At 43.0% G+C, this 18,784-nt stretch overlaps 1 protein-coding gene across 2 annotated transcripts in view; it reads right to left on the minus strand.

Moving 5' to 3' along the window:
• Positions 1 to 18,581, minus strand: part of LOC143208917 (uncharacterized) — a 32,731-nt gene extending 14,150 nt beyond the window's left edge. The window contains exon 1 of one of the 2 annotated variants that reach the window (XM_076423867.1): positions 18,178 to 18,581. In XM_076423867.1, the coding sequence (XP_076279982.1) occupies positions 18,178 to 18,187 (10 nt within the window). In that variant the 5' untranslated portion in view covers positions 18,188 to 18,581. Of the gene's footprint in view, positions 1 to 11,391; positions 12,199 to 18,177 lie in introns of those variants that run through there. The other variant, XM_076423866.1, reaches the window with a different exon arrangement.
• Between the last annotated feature and the right edge of the window lie 203 nt (positions 18,582 to 18,784).

Consider the following 18,784-nt stretch of genomic DNA (forward strand, 5'->3'; position numbering starts at 1 on the left):
CATATCTGATTGAAGGAAAAAGAGAAATATTACGAATAATAATGTACGGTATTGAATCGAATAATATTTTCAATCATTTCATGATAGACAATTCAAATACATCACGATTTGCTTCTAAATTTCATACTATTGAAAAGAATACATTGATATTCATCGAAGTAAAAAAATTACAATAACACGCGTGTTATTGAAGCAACTACTTTTTTTCTCAGTGTACTTTCAATATTATTACTACGATTAAAATTCCCAAATTTGACCATAGCCACTCTAGAGATGAGCATTGTTCGAATAAATTTTTATAACAGTCTATCATTTTTACCAGACTTACATTTGTTACAATGTAGTCTACCGATTAACGACGCCGATCAGAATCAAACTGCGAACCAAACTCGTAAGCAATTGTTTCTCTAGCTGGCGATCGATTGTTGAGATACTTGGTTGTTATTCAATTAGCGAATCTATATGTATAAATAAAAATGTAAATGTTAGTTTGTTCAAAATCTTAAATCTCCGATAGTTCTTCACCGATTGCTTTGAAATTTTTACACAACGTTGCATTCGAATACACGCGTGTTTTTAATACCCTGAGCCACAGCAACGCGTGGCCGGGTACAGCTAGTAACAAATAATTTTTTGTACGAATAATCTCTTCTATAGTGACCGGTCTTCTCCCCAAAGATTGAAGAGTATAACTATAAGTTGATTCTGAATAAAATTCTGTTTTAATATAATTTCTAAAAGTTTTTACACTTCCACAGATAAAAAATTAATTAGAAATTGTTCTCGCAAAATATCAGGCAACATAGAGTAAATCACGAGCATTCGCACCTATACATATCGAATGAGATATCTAGAAACTGAAATTTGAATGTAGACCTCTGCAGCGCCTAAACGGGGAGCCAATGCATCGGAATAAATCTCGCGGCGAGGCGTGCTCGTATCGCTTGGATAATTAAAACGCAGGCGTTAGATATTCACGACACTTTTCGCATAATACGTAATAAAGTACCCGCGCGGCGCGGCGCGCGGCCGGCATGCATATATCACTGGAACCAGTAATGATTCAAAGGATATGCGCGATTCCTGCAAAAAAGAAATTGCTTTCCGCGTGGTTTCGTAGATTGAAAAACGTTGGTTACGATTTCTACTGCACGGTTCATTAATTGCCCTAGTTGCCGAAGCGTGGACATTTTTCTCGGGTGGAAATGCTAAGCGTTGTAGATCTCGCGGATCGAGATCTCCGGAGCTGGCATTCGCGATATGTAATATACCGCGTGGTGTTCCTTCTTTCGATCTGGCATCGATGGATCGACATGAATTATAATAAAGGCAGAGCGCGCGCTTAGGAGAGAAAGCGCGGTCTCTTGCGCTTTGACATGAATGAACGCATCGCTCATTGCGTTCCCCAGGGCAGAGGCTAGCAATCACTGGCGGAGGGCGTCAGGTGGCGAGAGATCGTAGATGGTAGCTTATCTCTCGAACGGTCGTACGACCATTCCTTATTGCACGTTTCGTAATTGGCCCGACTTCAGAATCAATATACCCCGGGCTATCGGTTCAGGATCGCCGTTGATGGTACCTTCAAACTCGACCAATTATCGACCGACGCTAAAGGACCTCAAACTGCTAGAACACGCTCAAAGGTTATGGCTGGACCCGCGCCGGTATTTTACATAAGCGATAATGCGCGACAGACCCGCGATTTTCGACGCACTCCCTCCGGCAATTATTAGCCTAAACAACAATGGCCGCATTGTTTCACTTCGAAAATCATTTTCGGGCTAATTATTTTCAGGCTGCTGGATTAAGCGGTAAAAAAAAGCTTCAGAATGATTTACATCGAGTGCAATCAGCGGATTGCGGGTTTTTATGGAAAATAAAAATTGTCTGCGGTTATGGCGAGGTACAGGAGCTGTATCAGGACTTTTTGTCATTGTATTTTGTGAACTAAAGTGATATAAAAGTTTATTTTGCTGTTGTCAAGTCATGGTGGTTGTAAGAATTAACAAAATTTTGCCCTGCACCTGCTATGTCCTTGTAAATTATGCGGTTAACCTTTGTATCCGGCAATAAATCCAGACAATTCTAATTTTGCATAAACATCCACAGTCTACGCGTCATGTACAGAAAATATTCAAACAAAGAAATTCGATAAAAATTTGTAACAGTCGAAAGATTAGGCTATCATTTGCGTGCAAGGATTTCCGACCGGAAAAATATTAAGAGGATCAAGTTTTACAAGCATCGCACTAGTTTACGGAAGTAAGAGCATTTCCACGGCATAGTCGAGATTTGCTCGAGGCTCTGTTATTGCCATCGTAGGTGGTGGAACGGAAGAGTGTGCATCGAGGCCTCGTAAAACTCGATTTGCTGCGTAGCGTATAATTTAAACATTGCCTTATTCCGCAATAGGGGTACCACCCGCACTCCGAACTTTTACACGCGTGCATATAGATCAAAAAATTCGACAAGCTAAATTGCGAGATATCGGGGCGGTCAGAGCAATTATAATAACTGCGAGAGAGAGATAAATTATTAAAGAACTCGGCTATCGAACGAGACTCGCGAAACCTGATTAGATAAACGTTGCCCGCGTGTATCAGTACTTTGCCATTTCTTATACAACTTTGTAATTGAAGGATTTGTTAACATTTCTAGAACATATCTATCAATTACCGCTGTTTAACATACGCGATTTATCTTAATCTCTTCGGAAGACGTGTTCGCTGGATGACTCAAACGTGGTTTCTTCGATCAACAAAAACATGGAATTTTAGACCATTATTATGTATTTAGTGTTAAACTCATTTCTCCTGTGAATGCATAAAATCCGCTGATTATTAATTATCTAATCTCTAGTTTACCGAACGTTTGTGAATAAACTGGATACGCGGAAACACGGAAAGATTCGTTTCTCCGATCGAGAGAGAGAGAGTACTACGGAAGTTTTGTGTAATAGTTTCATGGATCTCGAGCGGAAGATTAATTAATTATTATTAAACGCTTTCCATGAACTTGATGCGGTAATTCTGTCGAATCGGGTAAACATCGAGTAGCCTGTAAAAATCGCAATCTGCGCTACTTGAATAAACAGCATCGTAAGGTTTTCGTGCTGCGGGTTATCGGAGTCAATTTTTTTGACGTAACGACCGAATCGGAGGAAGCTGCAACGAATGTATCGCGCACAGCTTCAAACCATCAACAGTTTTATGTGGATAAGTATGAAGGAACGCGATACGAATGATGCGCGGACGCGGCTCGGACCGCCCGACAAGAAACAACTTCTGGTTCCCCGACGCATTCGTAAATCCTTGCAATTAGTGGCTCGTTAACGGATAACGAAACCCGCAGTTAATCCTAAATTGTAACAAGTGGAACATAACCTTCCCCTGCAAAGCGGCCATCGTTGGAAAGATACACTCGGCCGGAATCAAGGCAGATTCCTGGGAAACCGGCGCGCGGTGGTTCTTACTAATAGTTCTCGAGCATCCGCCGAGCAAAACCCGATGATTCTTAATATTTATTAAATCTTCTTTCGATTACGACAGCTCTGTTGTCTGTATTAACTTTTACGCTTTCAAGTAGAATATAACCGCGCACTTAAAGACCTCTTTACATTTCGTGCTGCCTTTTATATGCCTGATAAATTATATCGTTGTCCGGCCGCTTATCTCTCGCCTGTTTCTCACGTGGACACAAACAACTGCATTTTACGATTCTGTTATTACACCTACGGGTCTCAGATACAACCGAATTTGTCTCTCGCACAAAGTGTAGTTCTTTGCGACCTGCACTCTCGTCAACCATTAGCATTGATAGATCAACCATTCTATCGCTGCACGTATTTTCAGATTTTCAACCGTGTTGCATTTACAACTGCATTGCTTTACAAAATTCGTCGGAATTTATTCGCCGCAACGTCGAGCACTCTTTTCGAGATATTTTACACGATAGTTATTATTATACAATGAATTTACGAGATACATTTGTAGGCTGCTGACATTCAATGCACGGAAATGCATTTTACGATTCCTCTGACTGCTCGCGACAGCCACTGATCCCTTACACACAGTTACTTTCATAGTTCTATAAAAATCTTCATAAATCTTCATAAATTTCGTGATAAACTGTTCGGTAATGGTCAAATGTAATTTTATGAATCGCAATAAGAACCGTCACGACCAAACAGATTAAACAATGAATAAGCTTCACAATGGTGTATAACAAGCGATATAGGCACTACGATTTATTGAAAGAGTTACTTCCAAAACATAAAATGAGATGCGCTTATTTTTGTAGAACAAGTGTACGTTCTTCGCGGTATATTTTTCGTTTTATTACCAATCAAAGTTTCGCTCGACCATTTTCGAAATTATTCAATTAATTTGTGAAATTGGCTGATATTTTTCATTACATCAAGTTACGACACAGTGGCAGAGAAATAAAATATTTTGCACAATCTAAACTAGGGAATGATTTAATTTTCCACCATATGGAGACAGTAGAATTATTATTTTTACTAAAACTATTATGAGAAGAAAGAAATTTCTGAGTGGTTTCTCCTACTTGCATACGTAGAAATCTGCATATGACCGCGATCTACATATGAGGGTTAGTAGCCTTCCGGTAACAGAAGTATAGCAGAAACGTTTTTCAGGAGCAGCGATAATCAGTTTGTTTATCGTCGAGCCGCGATTTACACGGGGAACGGTGTCGATACGCGAAGTATAACGTTTGCATAAGGCGAAAAGGTGGCATGCCAGGACCGAATTCGCGTTATCAATTTGCTCGTAAATCGTGGAACAATGATCGGCGAGGCCGCCCTTGTTCGAAAGCGGCCGTATCTCGCGGTGGACAGAAGTCGATCGGGCCGATGGCCTGTAATCGGTAGTCAGACGGGTAAACCTGTCAGAAAACCAGACGAGAATGCATGAAACTGAATTTATCTCGGGCTCGGCTCGGAGCCGAGGACTGTTTTACCTCGTCCTCTGTCCGGCTGAGACGAGGCGAGTCTCTGTCCGAGAAACCGGCGACAGTAAGTGAGCACGATTAACAAATTGTCAGAAAAAGTAACCCCGCGGACTCGCCGGCAAAATCGACGGCACCCGATGACGTACCGATACGTGGCCGACATGTGTACGTTACGCCTGTGTACTGTGTACCTTGTCAACTGGATGCACATCGACTACCGCCTACCACGCTCGACCTGTCACGTCTTGAGTAATTTTATTGGAAACGGCGAAAAAACTCGCCGAGGAGAGAGAAGCAAGGCGAACACGACGCGCAGTGCTGCAAAATCGCAAAAACCCGGACCAAATTCATAAATCTCTTAATTCTACATTTCGACGGCTCCTATCTAGGTGCACGGTAGTGTACCAGCCAAGTTCTCGCACTACCTCGTTTTACACGAAACAACTTAACCGTTCTTTAGAGGCTTATAACTAGGGTTGCAAGATCTTCTATGTTTGAACTTGATCTTTACGTACCTATAGGAATTTTCGAAAATCTTTGATTGAATAGAAAAGTTTAAAATGTGCTGTGTACCTCTTTTACTTGAACTCCTATATTTTGAACCTATCTCATATACATATATATATAATTGCAGTTTTCACTACTCTTCTATATTTGGATAAAACATTTCTGGCAACCCTACTTATAACTGGGCACTGGAGGCAGATGGAGAGATGTAATTTCGTACACTTGTTAAATGCTATCATGTTTCAATATTGACGAAACATTAATCTTCCAACATTAGTAGGTCCGAGATATAGGGGACCTCAAAAATTGCTAAATTTGTCACTGACTGACTGACTGACAAATCATCAAAACCTTTTGGGTACTTCTCATTGACCTACAAGCTTGAAATTTGGTACATAAGTCCATCATAACAAACACTCGAAGGAATAATTATCAAAGCTTGAAATTTTACACCTTAAAGGGTGTGTTCTATTAAAAAAACATTACGAAATAGGTACGTAGGACAGAACATAGCAGCATAACATACATAAGTATACGTTTTATTAGCTTCGAAGTCGCAACAAATACTGTTGAAAAAAACAATCGATCTAACGTAAACAAAAGAAACTGCACCGAGCATCGTCTATAGCGGCGGGGGGCAAACAGATCCGAGCGTCGCCGGCAGAGTGTTAATCTTCGATACATTGAATTTGGATTTTGTCTTGCAGATTAGAAAAGGATTTTTTTTCTTTGATACCTACTTGATAATTGATGAAATTTCAACAGATATTGGTGAAATCCCAACAAAAACATCCTGTAAACAGGAGCCAAGTTCCTATGGTCGTAAAAAGTTGTGAGATCAAAGAAAATACGGCCAAGTTCTTTAGCTTAGAAATACCTCTTGCAATACTGAAAAGAGCGTTTGTAAGAATTAGTTAAAAAGAACGCTATTTAATTTTTAAAGAGTTACATGGAGGGCTAAATTATTCAAACTTGGCCGTTACTTTTTAAACCAATGGCCATAAAAGGTGTTAGGTAGTGGCCAAGTTTGAATAATTCAGCCCTCCATGTATTTTTATTTTTGCATAAAGATCCGATGTCTACTAATCAATTACTAAACATTTAAATACTGTATGAGGAAATATGTATATCAATTTCATATGAAAAAAAATCGTATACAATGGAATTATTTTAGGTCGGAAGAAATGTTTAATTTTCGAGTTAAAATAGCTTCGAATGTAAAGGGTTAAAAGTTCATAAAATAACGCGTTATGCATCTGTAACCACAGCTTCATCTATTGAGAAAGAAGTTGAAAAAAGTCTGGTCCGAGATTTTACGATTTCTGACCACCATGCGACGGAGAGACCTTCGGTTAAAAAAGGGACTTTGTGTTTGGTAAACACAACCTCACAGTTTCGATGATCCAGCCGATTTGATTACCTTCGCTTATCTCGGCCCGTGTCGAACAGATTATCCTCACCGATCTTTTATCTCGCGTATGCAAAGTGTCCCATATTCAACAGATAATGGCTGACGCCACGCTAAATAGGCCACGATTTTGCGGGGAACGCCCTTGTGTGCCCCGAGTGTTTCCTGAATTTTTGTTCTGCAGAAGATTTTCTACAAAATATATTTTCGAAATCGAAAACACCCCACACAGGAAAAGTAGTGTTTCGACGCTTTAATGATGGGATCAAAATCTCAAGTTGTGTGACGATGCCTTCAGGTTGCGCATTGAGCCGAAAATTTGGAAATTTAAGTAAAATATTTCAATTTTCAAGAATTTAAACATGTTCGCTCGTTGTCTTTCAGGTACGTAAACCGGCCATACGCATAAAATGCGATTTCGTAGCAATTTCGTTCTGTCACTCATCGGATCGGCCCGTTTAGCAACAAAGGGCCCACATAATGGCGATCAGAGTGTTTCGTCGTAAGCAGTCTGGGTAGTGGCATAATATTTTCATTTCACGGTGGAATGGCCGCCTGTCCGACATAGTATGTCCAGTGAACCCTGATGAACCCGAAACCACAATGGAGTGCGTGTCATCCTTAAATCTGTTTTTTATTGCTGGCTTGCGACCCATAAAGGGACTCGAATTTAGCTTCGGTAATAACTTGAACCGTTCGAATTCATCGTTTAGACTTTAGTCGACGACACGTTAGGCTGTCGTTCGTTCGTCCGTCCTGTCCCATCGACAGTTACCGAATAAACTATACGAAAAATAGTTTTTAGTTATACTATTTTCTATAGAAGTGAAGGGGTCGCTGCGGGGACACAGAATAGGTGCAATTTCGAATGGTTTTACCATTCTTCCTTCTACGAAATTTCATTGTTACCTTTAATAAACTGATCCAAATACAATACAACAATAAAATGTCCTGTAATTTAAGACTTCAGCTGTTTCTTTGGACATGATCGGTGCCATCGCGATCGCGATCATTTGTAGGCAGAGGCGAATGCCATCTGTTCTCGCAAATGTCCGTTCAACTTGTCGCGCAACGTGAAGTACGAAGTACGATAAATCGTATTGTCCGTAGGTCGTGTTTTGTCGAACTATCGGTTCCGAGAGGATCAGTGAACTTTTCCCGTAGTCCGGTCGCGAATCAGCAAAACCGTGTGGTACGCGTGCGCCCAAGAGAAGACGACAAACCTTCGTCGACATCTACATCGTCGTCATCTCTCGAGATCTCTCGTCTTCGTCACTTCCAGTAACGTACGAGACCACCTCCTGGACGTACGAGTGTTTGATAAACCGGTTAAGGCCCATCCCCAGATCTGTTTGCCTTTGGCTTTTGTAACTTTACTAGTGTTGTGACTCGGGCTCGGAGCTAACACGAAAAAAGGGTCTGCGATGGTACCCCGAGAGCAAACAGTCGATGTGTGTCCCGGATCAACACGGCGCACGCCTCTCTATCGGCGAACGGAGCCTGCAAGCCGAGGAGAACACGCGGATATTATATGTGGAAGGCAACGCACACCACCGCATAGCCTTTTTCACGCAATACGTATTAGATCGTAATCAGGGAAACCATGAGCTTCGCTCTTCTTCAAGGGGCTGCGGTATAATCGTTACATTGCACTCAAAAGCCGACGCTCTTTATTAACAATTGGAAAACCGCGAGCTTCGCTTATCTTCAAGGGACTACTTACGAAGCAATCGTAAAGCTATACTCACACCGAAGCAACAACGAGCAACTGATGTTGTCTAACGAAAAAATTTGACAACAAACTAACCCTTCGAACGATCAATTTCAGCAATCCATCTGCGAAACATTGAGCTGATCTTGGCGATAAAAGCCGGCTACTCATTGACGAAGAGTGCAACTGCAGTTCTTTATGCAAATGAAGAGTCTGTTACACCGCGTAATAAAACGAAAAATTACCGAGGAAAATTAGAAGCGAATTAAGAATCTCATTAAACGGGCCGGTCTCTTACAGTGTGCATGCTCGCGATCGCCATAAACCCGTAAAATATGTACATCAGATCTGTACCCTAGTAACGAGCCCGATCATGTTCAACGAGAAACCCGATATTTGTATAACGGTCGAAGCAATCAGCGTCGAATTATGAGATCAGCATCTCGGTGAAATTTTTCCAGCGAAAGACAATTGCACGTGATCATACCGTTACAATTATTTTCTAATTAAGAACGGAGACCGCCCGTGTGTGTGTTCCGGGCGACGCGCCGCGCCGCGCCGGTTCTCGGCCGAGGCGAAAGAATAATAATTCTGAAACACAAGACCAGGGCGGGTATCGCTTTACGAAAATTTCGATTTGGTCTCGTTTGAAATGCGCGAAGCAGTTTCTCTCTCTCTCGAGGCTCGTTTCTCCCCGGTAGTTAATTTATTTTCCGAGGCGATTTGTATCTCGGATTGAATTCCTACCCCGTGATAATTATACGATTGGTTCTATCCAGGCACGATGGTAATTTACGGTCGCGCAACTATAAAATTCACTTCAATCGGAGCGAGATAGTTCGCCGTGCACTCGACGATACACGATTTATCCGTAAGAGGCCCGCGCGTGTAAAATAAACACGGGGCCGATATTCGGACGACGGGAAAAAGAGAGCCGGCCCGCGATAACTTTCCTCTCCCGGGCATCGCTTCAGAAGCCAAATAAACACACGGGGAGCATAAGCTCTCGTTGATTCGGGCGACCGCGACGCGCTTAGTCACTCTCTCCTATACTAATTTTCCCTATAAAGGTCTCCCAATGATTGATGAGGCGTTAGAGATATACGCCTCGGCCCGCGACGAAAGCGTTGTTACGCGAGAACCACAACAAAGCGACACATCTCGCCGCTATCTGACGTGGAAACGTTATGCATGAACACCAGACGTGTCGTTATCATCGTCTGGGAATGACGCAGTGTTCAGTGAAATAGGTGGAATTAATCCGAAAATTTTCGTCTCGTGAAATAGGAGTAAACAATGCACTATTGTGGTCCCGGAGCATTACTTTGTAGAACTTTGAAATTGGAAGACGACCATTTTGTATTGAGGTTTTGCATACCCATTTTCTATTATTTGGACTATACAATGTAGAATTTTTCCGAGCCAAGATACTTAAAATTGTGGAACTTATAGTTCCTTAAAAAAGTACCTTGTTACTTTCATTAACTATGGACGTAGTTACGTCGCCAGCCAAGAGAGATTAAATGAATTTTGTCCAACTTTTTGCGACTCTGCTATTCGTCGCTCAAGTCAACGTGTACATATCTCCGAATTCGAGTTGTTAACCAGCTTCGATCGCTAGTAATCGATAGTTTTGGCGCACACGCCGGATGCGCTTTCTTCGATCGAATATCGCGTTGGCGAAAACGAAACGCGTTCCGATACCATGAGCAAGATTAAATATCTGGCTCAGACCGGGTATAGACTACTGATAAATAGCGTTTAAGCTTTTGCGTATGTCGAAACAATGACTCGAACAAAACCGCGGGTACAATCCGGGAAAAAATTTTATCGAAATTTCGTCGGCAAACACAACGAGAGCCCCTCCCTCGGCGAGTGTTTGCCGTGGCATTGTCGAATGTTGCTCAAACGAACAACGCCGTTCGCGCTGGTTGCATGCGCCGCTGATAATAAACCGCGATGAAATAATTAGTTTAACGATCCCCGACGACGTTCCTCAACGACAAAGATAAAATTGAAAGCATTTATTCAATAGAACGAGAGGTGGGAAGACATTTGTCTCTGTTCTTAAGAATTTTAGTAAGCTGCAAATAATTAATTTCTGCTCTGTGTTCCACCTACACGTTTTACTAGTTATTAACGATTGATAAAGGAACGTTTTCGGACGTAAAACGCTCGGGACAATTTCTAGTTGAATACCGGGACGAACAATGGTTCGTCCGCGTGAAAGAAAGCACCGATCCGAGGGATCCTCGTCCGGCTAACAAAATGAGACGGTTCGCAATCAGTCCGTCAGACATGTTCAGAAAACTGCGAACAAACGTCGCGGCGGCGCGGCGGGAGAAAATAGTATAATTGTCGCGCGGGCAAAGCGAGCGAAAAGAGACGTCTGAAACAGCGAAAGGAATCCTCACGTGTCACTGCATCATTATGTACATTACGGCAAAACTTGCTGTTGGCTTCGCCTTGCCGTTAGTTCTTTCCTGCAATTGATTCCACGAAAACCTCGCGATGGGAATAAATGGCAATTACGTTGGCGCGGTGGAACAAACACGAACGCGACTGCAACGGACAAAAAAAAAAGAAGCAAACGCGAAAATCGTTTCTAATACCGTTCGAGAGAGCTGGACGAGCATGTAAGATCGTCCGGAGGCTTGTCGGTCGTCGGAAAAACGTCCGAAGGAAAAGAAACAATATTAGCTTAAAGAAATATATATATGTATACGTATATATATATATACGGAAAGTGGTAAAAACTATAGAGAAAGTGGGTAGGATTTAGCAATGTACACACACCGCCTTAGTGTGGCGAGGGCGAAAGCTCCGGCCACCAGCAGCTCGAAGATCATCTCTTCCTCGTACTCCTGCAGGAGAGTCCTCGGCGTCTGCCGTCGATTCCGCTCGCTCTCGCATCCACTCGCGCACTATCAGTTCCGAAACGATTTGAGAGATTCCCGGAATCGGTATGTCGATGGGTCTCGATGAGGTTGTTCTCGCCGATCGGTTCTCGATCGAGTGAAGACCACGCGACGACAGCAATGACGGGACGGTGGCCAACGAATTGATTTCAGATTTATGTCAGCGTGACGTAACAGCGCACCAGGAATCTTCACATCGTGCGAGAGAGTCAGCGAGTCCCGTGGCCGGTCCCGGGAACGATTCTCAGCCCCCCGTGCTCCACTGGTAATGAGAGACAGACGACGACACCACTGTTCGACGTTCGAATGACGCGCGTCCGCGAATTAGCCGAGGAGCCGCTTCGCCCCGTTGACATTCGAAACGGCAACGTGTCCCTGTTATGTTAGGGTCCCTTCGGGGCCTGTGCTGCGACTTCCGAGCGGGAGAACCGATGCGGTTGACCATTCGGCTTGCCGATCTCGTGGTGACTGAGTGGGTCCTCGGTCGCGGCTCCCAGTTACTCACTCGGGCTCACGGACTTACTACTCACCTCGTCCTCTCGCTGTTGCATGCTCTCGCTCACCGGCACTCTCGGTCCCACCTCCTTCCCTCCTGCCTGCACCTCCTACGACACCACACCTCCTCCTTCCTTCCCGGCGAGCCAAGACTCGATTCTACTCCTCCGGCTACCTCTCGGTCTTCCCCGCCCTCCCACCGGAGAGCGCACACACCACCCTCGCCGAACCTTCTTGCCACTCTGTGCGCTCAGCGCCGAGCTCTGTGTGGGAGATAGATACGCGTTCTCTCTGCCCCCCCCCCTCCTTGTGCCCACGATTATTTCGTTACCCGGCTAAGCTACCCTCCCACCTTCCACAAATTCCCCCCACCTTTCTGCAATTTTGTATTTTCTTGATTGTATCGTTCAAGAAGACATCTTGTGTGTGAGATGAAGATTTTGTAGACGCAGTGTCACAAATAGGGTTGCCAGATCTTCTATATTTGATATGAGTCTTCTATATTTGTACTTGATCTCCTATATCATATTTGAATTTTCAAAAATCTTTGTTTCAATAAAACAGTTTAAAATGTGCTGTGTACCTCTTTTACTTGAACTCCTATATTGTGAGCCTATTTCATATATACATAATTGCAGTTTTCACTACTTCTTCTATATTTGGATAAAACATTTCTGACAGCCCTAGCCACAAAATAGTAGACGCACTCCTTAATCTGCGGGTTCTGTAACGCCGCACACTAGCCTCCTAGTTTCACCAGTTTTTCTAAATTTCTGCAATTTTTGTAATCCGTCAACATCGTTTTAGAAAACGAAGGGTGAAACTTCACCCACTCTGCCACATCTGCCTACGCATTTGCGTTTTGAAAATGTATAACTTCAGTATATAAACTCGTTGAATTAAAAGCCCTCTGGTGGCCTTATGAAAATTCCATCCACTCTTCTGCACTTTGTTGCAGTTTTCCGTTTCATGAATACATCTTCAAAGCAGAGTAGGCGAGCTCGTGAAATTAACAACCCCGTAAGCATTCGAGCGAAACATCTACCGTCCCTGGAACTTTGACTCTTTTTTTTTCGTTTTTAAAACTCAGTTGATTCGCAGGCAGATTACTTTCAGTTTTACGTCGTGGCTACTAATTAAATCAACATCAATCAAAAATATGAAGATCATTCACTAGTAAACCAGTAGTAAACCAGTTTGTTTCGAAATTCACGCATTCTTCTGAAGGTCCGTTCGCACGCCAGAAACAATCGAACGCTCGGGTGATGCGAAGAATTCGAGGTAAACCGCAATGATAAAACGGAAACGCAAATGCGCAACTTTCGATCCATCTGCCATTTCATCGATGAGTAAGTAGAGTTAGAATATCAGATTAAACGGAGCGATAATGTCAAGAGAATCCGTGGACGGAGACGGAAAGTCGGGGAATCGGTTTATGGTACGATTTTAATCTTTAAGCAAGTTTGACTCATCAACGAATTTACTGTCGAATGTTACTCAATGTTCTTCTGGAAAGAGAGCATCATTGTGTGCGAACCAGATATCCCGGACAAGAGCGCTCGAAATCGTTTAATTAATTAACTAATCAAACAATTCGTTCAATCATGGTCCGAATTTTTGGGACAGCTCAGTCTTGAATCGATAACACTTGACGCTTTATCGAACTATCGAAGAGGGACAGGCTTGAAAAGAACGATGACATCTCTAGAGGTGGGAAGATATGGTTTCGCGTACGTCACTGATAAGACGTTACGTCGACGATTAGGTGCGTCGCGCGACGCATTTAACGGGATGCGGGGAACTTCATACCTATATGTATACCTACATTGCTACATGCTTGACAGCTGGCGATAGCACACAGCACTGCACGAAAGTCTAAATGTGTTTTATCCTTCAATGTTACACCGCTTTAAAATGTATCTATTCATTTTCGTTGCGAATAAACTACGGATTTTATGTATTCAGGGCTAAATGAGTCTAATTTCGAACGGAAGAAAGATTAAAAGACTCTGAAAATAGATCCGCAGTCTAGTTACGAACGTATTTAATGCACAGTCTAACAATTACCATAATGGAAAGCAAAATCATGAAACTTTGTCACTAACGTTGTAATACCTTACTATGTATCATACATAGTAAGCACTACGGAGAAGTACCCAATATAAATACTGGTTCTCTCCGATGCCTATTAGAAAACGAGGAAAGATTTGCACATCTTTTGCCATGGAGATGAGGCGCGAATAGAAAATGCAAACAATTAATAGCCGAAGTTTATGAGAAACGATCAACTACTTCTATGCAAGAGTTGAATTACGATACATCTGGCTTGACGTAGTCGTATACTTTTTAACAGTATTTATCATGTAAATTGAACGCGAACAAAAACTGCGAACAATTAAAAGCCTATAATTACGTCAAATGATTCGAAAGAGTTGAGTTAGAACTCTCGAGATCAATTTTTCAAAGTACACTGAGCAATAATTCGGCCGAGAAAAAATCTGTAAAAACAAAGTGCACCTGTACCGTTAAAATGGATTACTATATCGTCCTAGGACCCTGACACAGTATAGTTCACCCGGATTGACGTCGAAGAGCATCATCATCGCATGGCCCGCAAAACGGCGCAACGTGGTTCCGCGGGTTTCGGGCTCGTTTCTGCGGGCCCACGGCCGGTCCCATTAGCGCGTGCAAATTATTCGAATATTATGCGCTGCAAATTAGAAAGCACCGGCGAGGTGGCCCGTTCGCTGGGCCTCGGGGACTGTGCCGCTCGCCCCGGGATTTTAATTTAGCGGTTTTTTTAACGCTCGGCCCCCGGGAACACGTGAAGCTCCTCGGAGGACGCATCCACAAGGGGATCAAATTACCGCGTCAATTACGGTGTCACGTCGTTAATTAACCGGTAGTCTGGCGAGTCGCGGAACACATCCTTCCGAATAGCGAGTCATTTCGCAGGTGAATCATCTCGTTGCCCGTGTGCCGTTGAAAAGAATGGTTACACGTAACAGTACGATGCCCGTGTTCAATTACAGCCTTGCCTCGTTGATGACGGCCGTCGCGAGCCAAATCACTTTTTAATGCCTCGCGTTACGTTAGAACACTATAGACAAGCTATAGCGGCGCGACACCTTCGAAATTTGCCATCGCGTGCACATCTTAACTCACGATATTTATTATTCACATTTTTCAAGGCTTGTTTAACACCATCCCATTTCTTTTCCGACATTACTGTTCTAGTTATATTATGTTTTTTCTGATTAATATATTCGCTATTCCATTTAATTTTTATTAATAGACCGTAAATTTTTAAGCAGAAGGAAAATTGTTCGATTCACTTGTAAGAAATGGAAAGTGATTTTTTCCTCGTGGAATAATTTTAACAAGCCGGAAGCAGTTCAACAATGTCTGCAAATGCTTCGAACGTTTTTACCATGTATGCATAATATTCGCAGTCCAGTTGCTAATAATATATTCTGTTTAAACTCGCCTGAACCTCTGCAAGTTGCACAAGGTAGTTGTGTGTACTACACGGTTATTTAAACAATTTTTGTGTTATGTCCTATTTGTTGAAGATTGGAAAAGATTAGTGGAAGGTAAGTGTGTTATTTGTTGTGGTGCAGTCGCGTGTCAATAGCGATAATGTTTCACCCAATCGAGTTTCATTGTCCGACCAGTTTCCCGATAAGAATCAACAGCGGCAGGTAATGCCGGCAGGGTTTCCCCGAGTTCTATCGTCTTCATTATGTAATGCCGGGACTTTTTCTGAACGGTTCGCGTACTTTGACAGGAAAGATGGAAAATTCTCGTTACGCAAGGCTGGCTTCGGAAAACGCCCGAATCCCAGCGTTATTTCCAGTTAGCAGTTGTTGCTAATCATTAGAACGCGCACCGTTGCACGGCTAATTTCGTCGCTCGCTTTGGCTGCCTCGCGAAAATGCCTTATCAATTTCGCACGATATATATATAAGCAAATGAAGTTTTTTGAACGTAATTTGTTATTTCTTTGAGCCTTAAATGGACTTTTAAAATGTACTTTAAAAATGCAATAATTCGATTAATATATTTAATATTCAAATAGAAACGTGAGATAGTCAAATTTCATCTAAGTCCATAAATTATGTCATTAATAGTTACACATTAAATGATTATTAGCGTGTTAACCGTATCAGCTCCAATTAAGGGATTAGAGCACCCTATTTATTTTATTTAGTTTTCTTTTATGCTGCTGATCAAATTAAATTGAGATAGTTACTAAAGCGACTAGAAAGTTCACTTTACTCGTGATTTATTTATGGTGGAAGCTTCCCATAAAACAATCTACTTTGTAAATTATCGCCTGAGTGTGTCTAAATGATGAATAACTCCGGTGTATCGTGTAATCGGTCGCACTAATGCGTTGCGAGATAAAGTCGATACACGGTAGGCAGCGATCGGGGTTAAATAGATGGCGTCAAAAATGATTCATACTCGATAAATTCTCGTTTTTCATCTCTAAAAAGTCAAAGTGACTACACAATTTAAAAATGTGTAACGTCCCTGTCGCAATGCCCATTTTCAGGCTTCGTCACGAGATACGTTACGTTTTCCTTCGACTACTGGAAGATTTCGACAGATCAACGCAAAGTAAAAATTCTGTACGTTTTACTCAGTATACATAGAAGTTTGGTTGCAACAAGCGAGGCTGTTACCAAAACGAACGCTGCGAATAAAGATCGCTGAAATAGTACAAGTCACATCGATTACCGGACAGACCCGCATTCCAGATCGAAAAACCGTCGAGGAAGCGCCGGTTCTTTCATTCACTTTCGAGGATCGAGGATAAAACGACCGATAAAAAAGTTTACCGGCTTCTGCCGATGTGAATGGTGTTCGGAGCTCGTTGCGAGGAGCCGTGGCACACGAGCGATTTGCTACGGGCAAGTTTGCGCCTCCTTGATGCGAGGAGAAGCTTGAAATCCATTAGTTTCGTTAACGATAAGGATCAGGATCCACCACCACCGACGCCGTGCCGACCACGAAAAATAAAAGCTAACCGCGCCGGTCTCGCTCTCGGTCCCGCGTGCTCTCCTTCGGCGAGGAATTACTCGCACGACGACAGAACGCAACGGGAAAATTGATGTCCGCGGGAAAGCAAAAATTACGCTAGGCTACGGGCACGTGATTATGCTGGGATTGATGGAACCGGCGCGGAATATCTTCTTTAACCGATCGTCGGCCGGTTAACATCGCTCTCTTCGATCTTTCTTGCACTCTGGTCTTTCCAAACGCTGATCTTCATTCAAAATAATGATCTTCCACCCGAATTCAAACAAACTCGAGTAACATAGAAATTTATGTTTACTTGAAAATTACTTTTATCATCTGGAAACAGAAAATGGATGAAATATCATCCGAGATATGTAGTTCCAAGCTGCGAAACTCAAAATGTCCGAAATTAATTTTCTATGCAGGCAGCTATTTTAAGTTTAGAACTCGGACATTTTGTTCGATCTAGAACGTTTCCGGGGCACTCGATTTTGTTAGTCTCGTGCGTTCGAAACCGCACATATTTTCTGATAACGAGATTGATATCTTAGAAAATGCAAGATAAACATTGTTCGCATTTTGCAAACTGTAAGAATTCTTTCTTTCCTTAATGATTTTATTTCTCTCAAAAAGACTCCAGACAAAATTGGTGAATGTCTCTTGAATATAAGGAAAATAATCTCGAAAGCCTGACAAGGATTCATGGTTCCTTTGAAAGAGAGCGGTAAGAGTCACGTAGCTGGCGTTCCGAACCAAACACTCGGCCCTTAATTCTCCGGGAATGGAGGATCGTCGGTATCTAAAAATGAGATCGAGGCCCCATCGAAAGGTTAATCCTCGTGAACGGTGTCCTCGGATACGACGCGACAGAAACGGAACGTTGAAATAGAAAAGTCGCGCGCGAACATTCTAATTGTACGGTGGAAAGTGGAAAGCAGGGCACCGTGCTGGAGGGATGAAGCAAAAGAAGAGAGACGGTATTTTCCCTTGCAAGGGATATGTGCAGAGCGAACCGATCGATTTTTCAGTGGCATCGGCTATTTTAAACGGAGCCACGCACCGCACCGGCGTGTTTGCCGGTAAAACGCTTCGCTTCCTAGAAGGTTCGCGTGAAACCGAGACTGATAGTGAGTCATTCTCACCTATTCGCATTCTCCGTGCTCGATGTTAATCCACCTTGTCGACGAGCCTGTGCTTCTCGATTTCACGAGCCTCTCTGTCCTCAGCCTTCTCTCTCTCTGTCTCTTCTCTCTGTCTCTCTCCCCTGTCTCTTTTTCTCGTTCTTGCTCTTGGTCTCGTAGGACGGGTAACACAAACACCCACACACATACAGAGAACACGCGTGAGCGCGAGCGCGAGCGCGAACTCGAAGGGGGTCACTCGAACGATTGAGAATCGTGATCAGCGCACGCTCTGTAAGGACACTCTCGCCGTATCGGATTAATGAATGACTAGACAGGAGTGGAACTATGAATGAACACCGCATAGCACACTGGAGTACTATATAAGCGTACACATTGTGGGCGTCCTCCGCTCTCGGCCAATAAGATTCCCTTGCAGTGACTTGCACGCGGTCTAATACGATTACATCTCTCGACGCGCCGGTCTTTTTCGCGGAAATTCACCGGCGACGCCACTAGATAACCAGCGCCGGACGATCCCGTCGATCGGCGACGTCACTTCCGTTTATCGAAAACCCGCGGCACGGAATTCGCGAGCCAATGATTCATTCGACGCGCAAAATGACGA

The sequence above is a fragment of the Lasioglossum baleicum genome, chromosome 5 (genome assembly GCF_051020765.1).
Source record: "Lasioglossum baleicum chromosome 5, iyLasBale1, whole genome shotgun sequence".
In the NCBI taxonomy this organism is placed as follows: Eukaryota; Metazoa; Arthropoda; class Insecta; order Hymenoptera; family Halictidae; genus Lasioglossum; species Lasioglossum baleicum.